The sequence below is a fragment of the Microtus oregoni genome, unplaced genomic scaffold (assembly GCF_018167655.1).
Source record: "Microtus oregoni isolate MIOR12 unplaced genomic scaffold, Mior012 000103F_ref0000194, whole genome shotgun sequence".
NCBI lineage: Eukaryota > Metazoa > Chordata > Mammalia > Rodentia > Cricetidae > Microtus > Microtus oregoni.
In genome coordinates, this window is record NW_024544717.1 from 3,117,737 (window position 1) to 3,135,688 (window position 17,952).

The following is a 17,952-nucleotide window of genomic DNA, read 5'->3' on the forward strand; positions in this document are numbered from 1 at the left end:
TATTCATGACGAACATGTAGAGACAGAGGACAAATTGCATATGTCAGCTCTCTTCTTCCACCACATGGTTCCTGGAGGTCAAGCTCAGGGTGTCAGGTTTGACATTAGGCACCTCCATCCCTTGAGCTCTCCCTGGCCCTGTAACCTTTTTTTTTCTGGACAGTGTCTCACTTTGTATCCGGGGATGACCCCAAATAAATGAAGAAACGAGCAAGCATGCAAGCAACAACCAATGAAACCACCCAGAATTCATCTCAGTATTTTAAACAATTAGTTTTTATTTAGTATAAGTTTACTGTTCAAAAATGATATTTACTAAAGCCACAACTTTATTCGTAAGGACAGAACTTTTATAGCAAAACTTTTTGATACACGAACATCAGTGATCTGAATACTATATGGATATAGAAGCAATTAAAAAAATGAAAATGATATGCAGAGGCCTTCATCGGCACAATCTAGGCGCTCCTATTGGTTCCGAAAGCGTCATGCGACAATATGACCCAAGAAACTGCAGAGAAGATGCGGAGAAGCGTCGCTGCTCCCTTGAAAAAGCACGGACTACCAAGACTAGAGAAGCGGAGCGGAGCCAAACAACAGTGCAAGAAGCAATCGCCTGGCTCCCTGGCGTTCAGCATGGCGAGCCTCGCGGATGGAAAAGGAGCTGATCTCTAACAAGCATTAGAGACTGTATGGGGCATTGGCTAACATGAGCGACTTGGAAACTGGAAAGCAAAGGCTGAGCCATTCTCGGAGCAGAGCTGCAAGGTGTTATAGAGCGCAATGAGGACCGCGTCCCCTCCCGCCCTCTGGCTTCAGGACCGTCAGACAAGTAAGAGTTTTCAGGGGCTGCGGCGGGAAATATTTAAGGTGAAAAGTTAGAATTTCTTTTGTTTTTCTGAAATTGCAAAGGGTATATTGTCTTTCCCAGGACCAAGAAACCGAGTTTGGTCCTTGGAATTTCCTGCGTGTGTGTATGTGTGTGTGTGTTTATAAAAACATGGATTGAAGTATGTGTTCATGCTGACAGGACAGTCACACTGATAAAGGTGAACATGTAAAAATTAAAAATAGAGTCATACTTTTCAGGGCACGAGACTATTTTATCATGTTAAGCTTGTCCATAAGGTGAAAACACACATCGATTCTCTAAGGCTTCATGTTTCAACTAGCAGCTAAACCTAAGCGAAGACACGAGCAGGGATCTTACTTGTCAGTTACGGTGTTCAGGATACGACGGGAACAGAATTCCTTCTCCTTTAACTCTGCTGCGGTCATGTGGAATTAAAATCACACACAAATCATGATCTAATGCTAAATATTTCCGAATGCCCACAAAAGCGAGCCAGGAAAGACACCGCTTCCACAGCACAGAAGGGCGGGAGGCTGACATAGAGGCAGGGACAAGGGTGACGTCTAGTTCCTAGCAGCTGCTTGCTTCTGCTTGTTTGCTAGAGGAGACTCAGGGAAGGACAGCTCCTGCAGGTTAGGCCATGATTTCTGCAGGTTCGGTGACCAGTTTGGATCCATCCCATACAGTCTTGAACTGCTCAGGAACTGGAAATTCTCTCTGGAAGAAGTTGAGAAGACAGAGTTATTTACGTGAAAGCTTCCTTTTGCAAACAGGTGGAAGGCTGACAGATGTCATCTGGTAGGTGAGAAAAACTGCATCAAATCCCGATCTACACCTTTTGAGAGGTCCCAGTCACATGCAGACCCATGTGTTCTGTGACTGCATGCCGGGGTCATCCTGACTGTATTTACAAAGAGCCAGGCTTGCTTTTGGAGACAGGTCTCACGCAGCCAGGCTAGCTTTGAACTCACTATGTACTTGAGTGAGGCTGACTTTCAACATCTGATCCTGAGTTTTGGGATTACAGGCATGGCCGAGGGTTAAGGTAATGCCAGAGGTAGAACCCAGGGCCTCATTCATGAAAGGCAAATACTACAAGTGAGCTATACCCCGAGCCCAAAGTAGGCATTCTTATGAGAACCAGACACCAAACTCAGGTGATCTCCAAAGGCCTCATGAGCTTGGTGCTACTGAGATGCCACCTGCAGGGAGTGGAGGCTTGAGATGAGATGTTCAGCAACTGGCCTGGGATGGCAGCACCAATGAACAGAACAGTCAGTGTATAAGCCCAGCCAGTCTCTCTTAGCCATTGTTCTCCATCAAACCTGAACATGCCCTGAATCATCCCATGATTTTATTAATTCTGATTCGGCAGGGCTGGGGAAGAGAGTAAGAAGCTCTGGTCATCAGACTCTCAGGGGACATCAGTGTGTGAATGGAGCCCAAACTTGTCTATTCTTTGAGACACTGTAAAAGTGTTCTTCGGGCATGAGAATACACACACACACACACGCACGCACGCACGCACGCACGCACACACACTCACTCACTCACTCACTCATGCCCCTCAGCTCTAGCTTTTCTATCTTCACTAGACTTCCTGTACAGTCTTGAGAAGTGATTTATTTACTTATTTTGCTGCAATAATGAAGGAATTCTAGAATGAGAGCTTCAATAGAAAAATCAAGTGATTTTTGATATGAGGTCTTACGCTATGTAGCCCCAGCTGGCCTTGAACTCATGATTCTCCTACCTCAAGCTCCCAAGTACTAAGACTATAAATGTATGTCTTGGTCTTTAACCTACAGTAGAAATATCTTGAATGATCTAATGCATGTGTGTGCCTGGTATCACTTCTGGCACTCTTCTTCAAGTGTAACCAAAGCCTTGGCTTTGTTCTCAGGTATGCTACAGACCTCAAGTTGGGCACGGAGTCCAGGGTCTGCTGTATGCTAGGTGCATGTGCCATCATGAAGAGGCCCTTTGATAGTAAGATGCTGCAGCATCAAAGACAAAGATACATCCACCGCTCTTCTCTGGGAGGTTGGTTTCTATCAGCATGAAGCATGTCCACTGTCCGACATTCTAACATCCAAGGCAGGGTCTGCACTGCTCCCTCCCACTTCCGGCTGGAAAATGTGTAAAGAGGATCCAACAACTTGAGGGAGCAATACCACTGACCCAAACAGGCAAGACTACATTTCAGTACAAAAGCTTAGGTTTTGATTATAGACGTTCTTTAAGCTGCTGGGTCTCCATCTGGGCTCCATAATGGAATCCACCTGAACATCTTTAACAATGGCAGATGCCTGGTAGCAGGCTCAGAGACCAGCTCAGTGAGTCTGAAGTGCTCACCCAAACCCCACTGCTCGTCATGGTTGGTACAGTTCCCCTACAGCCGAACGTTCTGCTTACATTCCTGCAAAGACCAGGGATGGCTCAGTATATAGTCAGCTGTTCTACTCCGCTCCCCGTCTGTATTGACTGAGAGACCAAGAGGGAATGCTTATCCACCCTAAAGTCAGTCTCTGTACCCAAAGTGGCGAATCAACGTCCATTGTTTGCAAAATATCGTGCCTGAAACTCGGATGAGGAACTCTAGGCTGCAGCATGTGGTAGGTGTGGTAGAGCTGAAGCAAGCCTGGATGGGTGTGGATAATCTCTGCTTAAGGAAATCAACCTGTCTGTTGACTGCTCTTGAGAGAGCTGCTAACTGACCCATCTGGCTGGCATGGCCCCTCTCCGCAAGGCATGCTCGTTAAAGCTCTTGGTTTGCTGCCTCCTCCTGCCTCACACAGTTAGCATTCTCCATGTGCTTCTTCTCCTCCTGCTTCCCTGCAGCAACAACCGCAAACTGAGATGCCATATTTCAGACTCCAAAGAAACGGGATGTATTCAGTCTCACTCAGCTTTAACGTGTGAAGCTGTGGTTCTGAGAGAAGCTTCCTTTAGAAGCTGCTTCACTGGGGAGATGTGAAGAAAGAAAATTCTGGCTGAATTACTTGGGCTAGTGTTTCCAAATGAGGAATTCCATGGGCTGATAGTATAAGAACTTACTTGGGAGCCTGCTGAGAAACATGATTTTGGGGCTGGGGAGATGAGCAAGGTGCTTGTCTGTCTAGGCAGGAGGACTTAAGTTTGAAGCCCCTAAAACCCATCCATAAAGCAGATGCTATGTTGCACACCTGTGACGTTGTATGCCTGCAATCTAAGCCCTTCTCAGATGAGATGAGAGAGGATAACTCACAGAAGCTAGAACTGTGGCTTAGACAGTAGTGAACAAGAAACCCTGTCTCAAATGAAGTGGAAGGCAAGGACTGACATCTGACGTTTTCCTCTGCCATGCGTGCCCCCATAGCGTACATGAAGAACCCAGATTCCGAGCCCCACTGTGAGGCTCCTGAATCCAGCCCTAGGTTTTTCCAGGGTTTGGAGCCCACCTTTCTACCAAGCTTCCCAGCAGATCCTTATGTTAAGAGGATCATAACAGTTTTGGCTTCAGAAGCATGAAGGTGTACTTGTATTCCTTCTCCTCCCTTCCTCGCAACCCCCAAAGCATCTCTCCTCATTTGTTTACCTCCATCAGAGGAAAGGAAAACATTTAGTCCTACAGAAAAGGACCTCAGGCGCAAAGAGCTGGCTCATTCCAGTAATGATTAGCAAAGAGTCTCCAGACACAAACACAGGAGCTAACAGGAGAGGGGCCACACGGAAGGTGCTTCTCCATTTCCCTTACCGGCCTGTGAAGCTGTCTACAGATTACGCTTGTTAGAGAGTAGCTGACGAGCCACTCTCCAAGAATGCTAATGTGACCGTTACACGTGACGTTTCTGGACAGGCTTTTGGAAGGTACTTACATAATCATCACCCTGAGGGATCAGGACATTCATCTCAGATGACTTGGCACTCACGATCTCACAGTCTAGCGCATCTTCACTGAGGTACAGGTGGCACCCTTCTGTCTTATTAATGGAAATTGTTGGCACTCTCCCCATTACCTGAAATAAGGGGGGCGGGGCGGAAGGGACCAAAGCAACAAAATAAAAATGAGCATGTACCCAAGAAGATACTCTCCTGAATTCCTCCAGCTATAGTGAGTTCAGCTAAACTAAGTTTTAGGACTCATGGGCAGTGTGTTCTCTCTCTCTGTCTATGAGCAGGATAGGTGTCATTTGGGGATACAATGAAAGGACTATACAAGACGGAATCCTAAACGCTCAGGGTCTCTTTCTTGAGATGAAATTAAGGGATTAATTTGGAAGCAGCAGCTAAAACGTTCAGAAAAGCCTGGCAACCTGGTTAGTGACTCTGAAATGTGTATCTGATTTCACGATAAGAGAAACAGGATTCATTTGCTTTAAAATTTAAGTTTTGACAGTTATCTGTGAGCCTGGGGCCGAAACAAGTATGCACACAGGTGCTGCACAATAAGATTAATTTTGAACAGAAGCCAAGTAGATTGTTCCCAAACTCCAGAATAAGTAGGGGACTCTGCCATTCTTCTCATGCAAGTCATTTGCTGAGTAAGAATCTTGGGGCTGAAGGTGAAGTTCAAATGAGAAAGGTGTCTAGGTATTTCAGAATGTATTCGTTTCAAGCTCAAATGGAGGACATTCCCAAAGATAACACAAGGACATTCCCATAGATAACCAGGACCCTGCGCAAGAGGGGTCGGCGCTTTGTAGCCCTGTACTGTTTACAAATATCGAAGTCCGGTAAAAATGCAGACCAGTTTTGAATTTCTCCTCCAACAATCAGTTTCCAGACCTGCCCCCCCCCCATGTCCACAGGGATATATGGTTCCCCCAAAGACCTTATTAGAACTCTAGAAGTTTTCTTCTTGTAATGGTAATTAAAGCAATAAAGACATCTCTCCTTTCAACCCAAAGAAAAGGCTAGTTTGCAAACCAAAGGGACAAATTGTGTCACGAGTACAGGTGCCCTAGTGAATTCCTTGGGGTGGGGGTGGGGTGTCTAGCCGGGCCACCATGCTTTTCTCTTTCTCCTCTTTTTGCTCCATAGAAACTGGATACTGAGTTGGAATTGAACCCCAGACCGAGAGAAAGGTAGAGAAAGTGGGGTAGCTCAAGGTCAGGTAAGTAAAAGCAGGGCTCTGCCTGAAATAAAATAGTGTGTGCAGATATGTGTGTACATGTGTGTGTGTGCATGTTTATACATGTATGTGTTTTAAAATGTGCCGGTAGTCTTGTTTTGATGATTTCTAGACTTGCTTATGCTACAATGATGAAAAGCATTTAACTCCAGCTCTGAACACCACGAATCCCACCAGCCAAGCAAAGGGAAAGCCCCACTGCCATGCGTCCTAGAGGGCTGACTTACGAGTATTATTTCTTCCTAACAACTTAAGAAATTTCCACTGACTATTGTTGTCTGCCTTCTCCAATCTGAATATTTTCCTAGACCATCTGGCCAAAAATAGGAATACTAGGCCAAATTACATGAACTTTAGCTTTTTTCTTTTTTATAAAATAACATGATTGTAGTGAAATATATACAGTAATTCACCCGTCTTAAGTGTAAAATTGGATGCTATTTCATAGATGTACTAGAGTTGTGTGATCAGGACCACAAGCCACTTTTAGAAGAGTCCCATCATTCTAAAAGTATCGCTAATGGCCACTTCCAGGCGGTCCGGCCTCAGCCCCAGGCAGGCGACCTGATTTCTGCTTCGGTGGTGCCCAGGCCCTTTTGAAACAATTTAATGGGCACTTTAACTAGGTAATGGAACTCTCTTGGTTTGATCACCCAAAATTTCACTAAGTGTTCAATCAAACATCTTTCTCTTGTCTCTGAATCGCTTCTTCTATTTCTCTACACAGGGAACCCGCGGCTCATCCGTCCAGAGGCCACTGTTCTCAGTGCAGGTTCACATCCTTAAAGATGGTACAAGAGTTTTCAGGCATGGAAACAAAGAATAATAGATACATACACTTCCTGCAACAACTTTATCAGTGTTACATTTTGGCTTATTTCCTTTTCGGTGTTTTTGACAATTTCTTCCCTTCCCTTTCTTCCTTCCTTCCTTCCTTCCTTCCTTCCTCCTTTTCTCCCTCCTTCCCTCTTTCTCTCCCTCCCTCCCTTTCTTATATAGCTAGGTTGGCCTTGAACTCGCAATGGGACCAAGGATGGCTTTGAATTGCTGACCCTTCTTCCTGCCTCTGCCTCCCAAGTGCTGTGAGCCGTACACTATTACACTGGGCTTTATTACGTTGGCTTGTTTGTTGTTTGAACATGGTCTCACTGTGCAGCCCAGGCTAGCCTGGGATTTGCTATACAGATCAAGTTGGCCTCTAACTACATGAAGTCCTCCCAAGTGCTGGATTACAGGTGTGCAGTACACACTCAATTTCTGTTCTGCTTTCCTCTTGAGAACCAAAGTCTTCCAGTATCACTGGAAGTCCCCTGAGTGCCGTCTCCCACCTCCCTCTCCCTCCCCTTCCTTCTCATTGCTTCCCTCCCCATCGGTAACTACTCTCCTTGCTGTTCTGATAGTTGACTTTTGGTTTTTGTTTATGATCTATCTTTTGGGCGAAACGTACAGGAGGGCACCTAGATCTGTCAGGCTTCATGTTGAACTGGTTTGCACACACTTGCTATATTTTAATGACTGGATATATCACACAGCCCCTGCCATCCTATAACTTTCTCTTTTGCTCAAGGGCTTTATTTGCCTGTTTTTAAAAATTCACCTGGTTTTTACGCCTGCACGTACAGTTCATTCATTTTAACTATTGACTAGTATTCAACTAGAAAGACTTGTTTATTCATATGCCAGTTGATGCACACTTAGATATATTTTTTTATTGTTGCCATTACCATGACACTACAAATCATGTGTTATGTTTCCTCAGCCTGTGGCTAGAGCTTTACTGTCTGGACACAAACACCCGATGACTCAGCCAGAGGCTATGGATGGGGTATTCGGTAGTACATGGTGCCAATTTGTCCTTCAGCGAATGTGCCAGGCTCACTATGTCGCTAAGATGTATCGGGGACACCAGTGTTCCACTTTCATGACAGCTCCCACATTAATATTTGAGCATACACTCAGTCTTGCACGTACAGCTCCTTTACACGTTAGATCCAGTGGGCCTAAACAACACCAATTTCTTAAATAACAAGGTAAATATACAAATGTTATATATGCAATTTAATGAGTTCTAATTAAAAGCATGGATGTAGAGAAGTCCAGGAAAGAGAAAGATTTATAAAACTGAAATCTAATTTTGTCAGTCATCATGAGGAAACACCAGATTGTAAGGGGTAATTAACAATATGCCAATAGTATAATCAATGAGAAAAGTTGGACTTGGCCCAAAGTCAGAAGTCCTGTAGACTTTTGTATGTTGCAAAAGTCTATTTAATAAAGTAAGCATTATTAAAGGAGTACAGATTTTCTCTTGTTCCTGAAAATTCAATTCCAATCCTACTCCCTGGGTTGTTTTTCTGATTATCTACATTCTATACATGTCCCCCGCTTCTTCCTCAAGGCCATTTTCCACATAGCGGAAACTCCCTTTGGCAGGGGACTATTATTATTCTAGGGTCGTCTCTCAATATACTTTATCCATAGCAGCTGACTCATCCAATCGTGAGCTCGGCAACATTTATTGGGTGCATATGGTATTCAGGTGCTAAATGTATTTAGAACTCCAAAGGTTGTATAGCTGGCTTTGATTTCTTTTTTTGGTCTGTGGATAGAACCCAGGGTCTTACGTGTGCTGCATGGTTGTTGCTGAGTTACGTCCCCAGCTCATTAGCCATCCCTAAGATGGAGATGGTAAGATGTGTTCTTTCAGTACAAAATAGGAGGGAGAAGAAAAAAAAGACAGACTAACGGCGATTGAGAGTAAAGGCAGGGCTTCCCCAGAGAGGCGACGATGGAGCTGTGTTTAGAAAGAACAGGAATCGGGTGTCTTCTGGGTGGACATGAGGAATGAGCCCCTTCCTCTGTCCCCTGCAGGAAGATGAGTGGCCCATGCAAAGCCACGACAGTACAGAGTATGGCTGTAGAGCCCACTCACCTGGATCTGAATGTCCTTGGAGTTGATCACTTCCACGATGCCCACGACATTATCAAACACCAGACCAAACTTCTTGCAATTATCTAAAAGAAAAAAGGGAAGCTCCAGTAAGCGCGCATAGCGTGTTTCTGTAGCACAGCTCATCACAGCAAACACAAAACCTTAGTTTCGCCTACCAACAGTGATGGAATTTATTTTCCCCTTTATCTGAAGAGTGGATTTTTCACATTTGAAAATATAAGCCACTTGTTTCAGCTCGGTCTCGGAGATGACAAGGTCATTCTTGTCCTCTTGGTATTCCTGAAAGGAAGGCAGACATGGTTGTTAAACACAGACAGAAAGATAGAGGCTGAACCCACTCAGTGTAGACACTGCTGGAGGCTTTGACAGAATTCTTGCCTTCCAGTCTGCTTTCTTCCAGAACATTCTCCTTATGGAGAAACTTCCAGGTCTTAGCTGTCAATTGTAATTATGGAAGTGGGTGAACCACAGCTTACAAGTGGCTATCAGTTTGCCAAGAGTCAGATGTTAGCAGTCCTCCTAGAGGGCAGGGCTGGAGCAGAGGTGTGGTTGCTATGGAGACCTGGAGGCTGACATTCCACTTGATGCTGCAGCAGACCCTGCTGTGTCCATCAGGAGATGGTACTGATGACATCCAAACAGTGGTCTAAGCTCCAGTGTCTACCCAGGCCCTGACAATTTTCCGGGGATGTTGTTCCTTCATCTTTAAGGAAGCTCTCTGGGTCCTTAAAGACTCTAGCTAACATCCATATTCAAAGCATCTATGATCTGCTCACAGAATTAACCCTGAGAATAGGGGGTGGCAGCATTGGCCTATGGCTGGGCATGAAACAATCAGTCCTTCACCACAAGGCACAGACTCCTAACACCACGTGGTGATGGTTTCTCCTCTGTCTGATTAAAAGTTCCGGAAATCAGTAGTCACGTTTCTAGGAAGAAAACACACTGACAGTGACTGGGGTAGAGGGTAGAGTTCTGCAAGGTCGTCTGAGGTGAATGCCGAGGCTGGAAATACAACAGTGTAAACGCACCCCACACCATTGGAATGTGTACTTAAAGGTGGTTAATGGTAAATGTTATTCACGCTTTTACCATATTTAAAAAACAGTTCTAGAAAGCAGAGGGAAAGAATTCACGGGAGCTACTGGAAAGCAACCTGCAGGCCCGCAGAAGCACCTGGCTTCTCACTCTAGCCAGGGTTTTCTCGTGGCGCGTCACCTAGGAGTCCCCGTGTCTTTGGGACGTGGTCGTCGCTGCTTAGGTGTCTAGAGTCGGTTTAGTCGCGTGAATCAGAGTAAGCGCTACAGGGCCCGACTCACCACTCTCCACTTCTTCCCTTCCAGCTCCAACACCGGAGCGTGCTTCTGAGGAGAATTCGATTTTGGAGACGTAGGGCTTGGCGTGTGGGTTTTGGTTGGAGACCGAGTTTGTCCTTGAGCCCTCAGGCTGGGGTTCTTGTGTGTCTTCTGGTCGTCTGTGACATGCCGGAGCCCTAGGAAACATGGGTGGTTAGTTTTAGTTGTCCACTTACCCTAACCTAGGCTCGCCTGGGAAGAGAATCTCAACAAGAAACTGTCTAGATCAGGTTGGCCTGTGGACATGTCTGTGGGGGGTTGTCTTGATTGCCTTAATTGATGCAGGAACAGCTTAAAAATGGGTGACATCAAAACCATGCCCTGGTTTTGGACTTTGGACTATAAAAGAGTAGAGAAAACCAGCTGAATACTAAGCACGAGTGTGATTATTCTCTCTCTCCTCTTGACAAGGATGTGACTAGTTGCTTCAAGTTCCTGCCTTGACTATCCCACACTGGGGGACTGTAACCTGGGCTCCAAAGAAATTTCCCTCCCACTACTGAGAACTCAAGAACAATGGCACTGGGTTTTGATCTTACTGCACGTACTGGCTTTGTGGGAGCCTAGGCAGTTTGGATGCTCACCTAACTAGACCTGGAAAGAGGTGGGTGGTCCTTGGACTTCCCACAGGGCAGGGAACCCTGACTGCTGCTCTTCGGGCTGATGAGGGAGGGGGACTTGATTGGGGGAGGGGGAGGGAAATAGGAGGCGGTGGCGGGGAGGAGGCAGAAATCTTTAATAAATAAATAGAAATTTCCCTCCCTTAGAGTCACTGACATCAGGGTATTTTATAATAGCAATATATAACAGAATAATAGAATAGAAATCAATAAAAAAGAAACTAAAACAGAAGGTGGTACAGTGAAGATAAATGACTACCCCTCTCCCTCCACAAAAAGTAAACAAAAATTCCTACAGACCCTCAAGCCATCTTACCCCCAAAGGGTTCTTGGCTTACTCATAGCCAACTAATTTTCTAGGTATAGTTTAAAAGGCTATGATACCCCAGTAAGTAGTTTTTAGAATCCGGAAGCAGCTTTAGAGTTAGAAGTCCATTCCTTTGCTTTGCAAGTGAGTTTCAGAAGAATCAGCAGAGCAGGTCTGAGCCAGGGATAAATCGGGAAAGTTTGAGTTCTCAGCTCTCAGCCCCATCCACACCCTCAATCCTATTAGTTGGGCGGAGGGACGGGATGGGAAATACCTACAGCACACCTTTTGGTAATGTGACTATGTTGTTTAGCATACATGTACTTTTGATCCTGATACATTTTAAGGATTTGCATCGAAAAAAATCAACTAATTGCCATATTGCAGGACAGGAGTACCATTCACCAACTTTATTTTATTTGGTCTTGATGACTTAGTTTTGGAAGATGGTGGGGAAGCACTGGAGCTAAGGAGGGACCACTCATTGGTCAACTGAGAACCCAGAGTCTCTGAATTCTTCTTGCTGGTCCATGAGGTAGCCCATGGAGCCTATGTCCTGGAGTGCTCACCTCCCAAAGGCAACTCTCTCCCTGTGTCTTAATGGGGGTGCAGTGATATGCATTTTATGGGGGCCCTAGAGAACCCAAGTCTAGAGCCAGAGGAAGAGGGAGCCAGCTTCGAGGACTTGCGTTCTTACCTTTTGTGATGGCTTCTCCCTGGTTAAGCTGGGCGAATAAAGCTGAGCGAGAAGGAGAAGACTCCTCACTTTTACCCTCATTCTCAAAGAGTGGAGGTGGCCCAGGAGGAGGCGGTGGTGGTGGTGGTGGTGGGAGACCAGGCCCAGAGGAGAGGACGGAAAACACAGATGCTGTGGATGCTACAGGACCCTGTGGGAGACAGATGATGGGAGCTTGGCTGAGATTGAAGGTCTGGCTGGGATTTTGTCCAGGGGTCAAGACTCTCCGACCGGGTCCCAGTGGCAGTACCAAGCATGGTGAGCCTGTATGAAGGGCCCTGGATCAGGGTGGGATCTGTGTTGGAAGCGTACAGTCTGTTGGGTGGGCCCTGCATATGTAGGAATCCCACCACTAGGTCATCAGCAAACGTCCACAGTCCCAAATTCATGTGCAAGGCTCTGGCTAAAAATGGAACCAGCATTGACTACAAAACGGTGAGAAAAGGTGGTTCAAAGGATAAGAAAATTAACTTTGTTTTTTGTGGACAGTGGAAACCACAACCACTAAAGAGAAAGAGAGAGAGTTATCAGACATTTTTGAGCACTTCTGAGCAGGTAAAGAGACACTAAAATTCTCTGAAACTTGCTTCATGAATACGCATGCCTCAAACAAGGACAAACAAATTGCCATCTGTGACCTGGGTGACGGGCAGATCCAGAGGCACCTGGGACCCTCTGACAGCTCTGCGAATGTCAAGGTTCACAGGCAACAGCCTTATTTATGTGAATATATATATGTCTGTTTGGGTATATGTAATAGTGTGTGAGTATCTACTGATATAAGCTTCCTTGAATCTGGAGTTATAGTCGGTTGTGACCTCCCTGACATGGGAATTGAACTCGGGTCTGGAAGAGCATCAAGTACTCTTATGTACGGAGAATCTTTGTAAATACTGACATATGGCTATATACCTATGAAAAGGAATTAGAAGCCAATTAAATTTTCAAGAGGCAGAGCCGGGGCAGTGGAACATGTCAGGAATTTCATTACTCAGGATCTGAGGCAGGAGAATGACTAGTTTCAGACAACCCTGGGCTTACTATATGGAGCTAAGTTTGGACCACATAGTGAAGCCCTGTCTCAAAATAGGATGTAATGGAGAACTAAGAAATTGGGAGAGACAGAACAGTGTGTGTGTTTTCAATACCAAAATACAAAACTTGAAACATTATATAAGCCCTAAATGCTAATGAGAACAGCATAATATCATTTTCATAAACAACTTGGTATTATGAGATGTCAAAGTCAGGAAGTTTTAATCCTCGGTCATCTCTTAAGGCAGCTAATTTTGAGTTCTTACATAATCTCTATTCAGCACAGAATGGCTGGGAGGAGAAAAGCTTCTCCTCTCATTCAGAACGTGTGTCTGAGCCTCAGCAGGCTGAAGCCTCCTCTTCAGATCTGGGATTTGCAGCACTTTTGCTTTCTCTGTTTCCTGAGGAGGAGCACCCCGACTCTGTCAGGATTCTGGGATCCAGCAGAAAAGGATTTCACAGCTCCTGAGAGCAGCCAGTTTTTCCTCCCCCAGGATCCTAAAGGATTTCTATCTTGCTACTGAGGTGAAAGCTGAGGAACTGCTCAGACTAGTAAAGGATTTGCAGGACAAGTTTTTCGCATCAAACCCTACCCCAGGCCTTGGTGAGAGACACCGAGAGCCACTAAATATTACTCTCTCATAACTGTGTCATTATTCCTGCAGTCAGAGGGGGAGCAGCCCCTCCCCCAACCTCTGAAAACTTGAGCTTTGCAGGGCTCCTGTTTTGTGAGAAAGGAAGCCGGCCCTGCCTTGGAAACACTTCTCTCTTCAGTCTCCGAGCCCGAGAGCAGCAACAACAATAACAAACCGCATCCCATCTTCTGGGGACGCTGACACATTCATGCGGTTTGCCCGGTGACAGCGGACAGAGGGTGGACGGAGATGAATGTGGAAAATAAGAATCTCCCGAATCAAGGACGCCTGGGGCTTGTGAGATGCTGCCTTGGACGTGCCCTTCTGAGGTGCAGCCTCATTTCCACATCATTCGCTGGGTATCAGGCTCTGGTTTCCAAGGTTACTTTGCAATTAGCATGCAGGGGCTTTACTCAACAGTGGACTTGAAACCAAACTGATTAGGCCTTCCCTGAATTCAATCTCTTCAGGCTGCCCCCGAAGCCCAGGAGGGGAGGCACTTATCTTAGCCGGCCTTCTCTTTCTGTGCCATTACAGACCACAGCCTCAGTGCCTTCCATGCCCTCCTATAACCTGGCATCCAGTGGGCAGTAGCCAGTAAGACATCCCACACGATGTCCAGTGAAGGAGAGAGGAAGCCGGCTGGGGGAGCGGGGCTCTGAGGAAGGACTCTCAGGTGTCAAAGGTTTTCAGTCAGGACTCAACTGCACCAGGGCTCATATGCCAGCTCCACCAGCTCCATGCCAGGGCTCTCATCTATTGTAATGGTTGAAGTACCTACGGATCTGTTAAAACCTCCTGAGCTCAGGCTGTGTGGCAGAAACATGAGCTGGGGAATGAAAGCAGGGTACGCTACACACTCCTGTGTGTGTGTGTGCCCGTGTGTGTCCACCGCTCTATCTGAGTGCAGTGTGGAAATAAGTGTGGGAACAACCACCCTGTCCTATGGACTGAGATGAACCCTAAATAGGGCAATGTGACCTGGGCTGTACGGAAATCCCCTGGCAGAAAAGAAAGCAGGAACTCTGAAAAGCCGTTTGCATTCAATAACAAACTAGCAGCCAGGGCCAGAGGCATAATTTTTGCATATGTCTGTTGTGTTTTAAAGTCTTCTTTACAGAAATCCTTTATTTATATCCAGATTTTTTTTTTTTTCAGAGACAGGGTCTCGTGCAGCCCACGTTGGCCTGGAACTCACAAGGTTGCCGAGGATGACCTTGAACTCTTGATCTTTCTGCCTCCACCTTCCGTGATGATCTGGGATTAGAAGTGTTCACCACCACATCCAGCTTTATTAACAAAAAATTACACTTACTTATTTATGCATGTGCTCATGTTTGCCATGCGGTTCGTGTGGAAGTTTGAAGACAACTTATAGGAATGGGTTCTTTCCAGCTACTGTCACGGGGAGTCCTGGGAATGGAACCCGGTATCAGGCTTGGCAACCGTATGAGCCATTTTACCACTCTAGGGTTTGTTTGTTTAAAGTCACTGGTCCACAAGAAGTTGGGAGGGGATGGGGAGATAAAGGGTGAGCCTGGGAGGAGTTATGGAGAGGAGTGGTGGTGGGGGGGAGTGAATATGATCAAAATACATTGCAAGCATGTATAAAATTCTCAAACGACTAATACAAATATTATATTAAAAAGCAAAGACCAGAGGCATGGATTACCTTATGAAATAGCGTTTTTGATGGGTTTCCGCTTAGAGTATGTGTAACTTAAGTATTGGGAGGAACAATAGCTTTGACTTAGTTTTTTTGAGACAGGGTCATGCTATGTAGCCCAGGCTAGCCTCATCCTCTTACTCTTCCCTCAGTCCTCCTAGTGCAAGGGTCATTGGCGTGTGTCACTGTGCCTCATGGGTCTTTCTCACTCGTACCCGGTTGTCGCCTTATGAATGGCCTGGGATGGTCTTCGTTTGCCGGGGTCGGGGGAGATTAGGACCTCTTGGTTCTGGCACTGGCACTGCAGAATCAAGTCATCTTCCACACTGGTCTTGCTGTGCTTTAGGATTCTTCTGGAAAACCTGGCCTCTTGCTCAGTTATCTCTGTCCCCACTGATGACAGGAATGACACGCTTGCACCCAGACCCTGGTTCCCGATGGAGTACTCAAGTTGTTCTGGGGTGAGGGCTTGATGTCCTAGAGACTAGAGATTGAAAGTCAGCGATCCCCAGCATGCTACCTTTGAAAGGTAGCCATAACAGGAAAGATGAAATACCGGGGGTCCAGACTAGATGGGAACAAGATCACCAGGGCCTGGTGCTTGGGGTGTGCACTGACAGCAATGGGAACTGAGGCTGTAGGCACTGATGGTGGTGGTGGTGGTGATGGGGAACGTTCAGAGGACAGGGCACTGGACCGGGGCAGATTTTGCATTCTTCAGGATTTGAGTTGGGTCTGTGCACAGACAGACAGAGAGCTTGCCAAGGGGCGGGCCTGTCTGGTGGTGTCTCCAAAGAGGTAGGTGCTGCCTTGGGAACCTGAAGGGAAGGGCACTGCAGAGGGTTCCCTTCCCTGCTGGGTGCTACTGAGGTCTTGGGAAACTACTATATTAGCATGTAGATGCCACTCATTCCTTGAGTGGAGCTTTGGATCTGTGCAAAGCACCCATAGGATGCTTAGAGGTATGGTCCTCTTAAATACATTACACGATATTCTGGGTATTTCTCAAAGTTTCTCCCTTGATTTCTCTCCTCCTTCTCCCCACTCCCCCTACAGGCTTTGTTCTTCAGGAGCCATCAACCTTGACTAGGCCAAAGAACAACTTTCAGGGGCCAATTCTGTTTAGTGCATCACAGAGCTCAAACTCAGGTCATCTGGGTTGGTGGCAGGTGCCTTTACTCACTGAGCCGTACTGCCAATCCTACCCATTCCATGGCTCCCCCCCCCCCCGCCATAAAACATGGGCCTTGGGGTGGGAAGTTCAGACCTTCATGCATACAAGGCAAGTACTCTATTGGCTGAGCTACTGCCCCAGTTCAAAGAAAGCTTTCATTAATAAATTCTTTCATAATACGTCTGACTTGAACAATGACTTTCATTTGATAGCCACAGTGTAGAGGCAGACATCTCAGCGCTCAGAACCCAAGGGAGCGAGGTCACGTGACTGGGATGAGACCTGGATGTTGCTCTGAGAAGTAGCCATCAGTGGAAACAGACCATAGAGCACACTGGTGCAGAGCTGTAGTGTATATGATGTAAGCAAGATTGTAGGTAACCGAAAACTTACAGGTGTCCCCTGGGCTGTGTAGGACGCTTTTTGGTTTTCTGCCTATAGTTCATGGCTTTAAAAATAGAAGAGACAGCTGTTCCCGGAACAGTGACATCCATTTAGGAAGCTTTGCAGAACGTTAACTTTCTTTAAAAAGTCTTTGTGCCAGAAAAACAAACAAACCAACTGCATAATCCCGCTAGCGGAGAAAGCCTTGCTGAGAACCTACGGTGAGGATCTCAGTGTAGAGGCTTGGAGGAAGGCAGGCTTTACCTTAGCAAAGCAGCAGTGGCTCCTCCCCCAGACAATGACTTAACCTTTTTTCAGAGGCTGGGGAGAGGAGTCTCCTAAGGGTCTCAGAGTTTTCAGGCTGGGCACAATTAAAAAAGAGCGTCTATAAAGGTCATCTAACAATGGCTTGCCATTTAAGAGGAAAAAGACAAGCGGTACATTTATGATTTCCAATGGCTGTGTTCCTGGTGCAAGAGTTCACTTGTGTTGCAGGAACGCAACACAAAAATCTCAAATGAGGCTTTTAAGGCCTATTAAGATGAATTTTGAGAGCAGATGTTTGATTATGAACTTCTTATTTTTTATTTTTATTTAGCACAAAGACTTTTTAAAGAAAGTTAACGTTCTATAAATCTTTCTAAATGGGTGTCACTGTCCTGGGAACAGCTGTCTCTTCCATTTTTAAAGCCATGAACTGTAGGCAGGAAACCAAGAGGCGTCCTACGCAGCCCAGGGGGCAACTGGAAGTTTTTGGCTACCTACAATCTTGCCTACATTGTGTGCACTACAGCTGTGCACCAGGGGGCCCTGTGGTTTGTTTCCACTGACAGCTCCTTCTCAGAGCAGCTGCTACTCATTTAATCTCTTTAGGAGTCAGGTTTCGTTTATTTATTTATTTATTTTTGGTGTTTCTGAGACAGCAGGGTCTTGCCTCAAATATACTACATAGCCCACGTTGGCCTCAAACTCCCAGTGATGCCTCAGCCTTAGCCTCTCAAGAGCTGAGATTACAGGCAATAATCTCACCATGCCGGCCTCTGAGAATTTAGATTTTATTAGAAATGGAGATGACTTCCAATTTTAAGTAGAATTTCACTCCTGCTCTATGGCGGTCATTC

The 17,952-nt window shown here is 46.0% G+C and overlaps 1 protein-coding gene across 3 annotated transcripts in view; it reads right to left on the reverse strand.

The window, feature by feature from the left end:
• Positions 1-254: 254 nt before the first annotated feature.
• LOC121443245 (adenylyl cyclase-associated protein 2) overlaps positions 255-17,952 on the reverse strand; it is a 141,533-nt gene continuing 123,835 nt past the window's right edge. For all 3 annotated transcript variants that reach the window (XM_041644927.1, XM_041644928.1, XM_041644929.1), the window contains 6 exons: positions 11,899-12,088; positions 10,239-10,411; positions 9,075-9,198; positions 8,899-8,981; positions 4,711-4,851; positions 255-1,570 (listed from right to left, as the gene is read on the reverse strand). In XM_041644927.1, the coding sequence (XP_041500861.1) occupies positions 1,487-1,570; positions 4,711-4,851; positions 8,899-8,981; positions 9,075-9,198; positions 10,239-10,411; positions 11,899-12,088 (795 nt within the window). In that variant the 3' untranslated portion in view covers positions 255-1,486. The remainder of the gene's footprint in view (positions 1,571-4,710; positions 4,852-8,898; positions 8,982-9,074; positions 9,199-10,238; positions 10,412-11,898; positions 12,089-17,952) is intronic.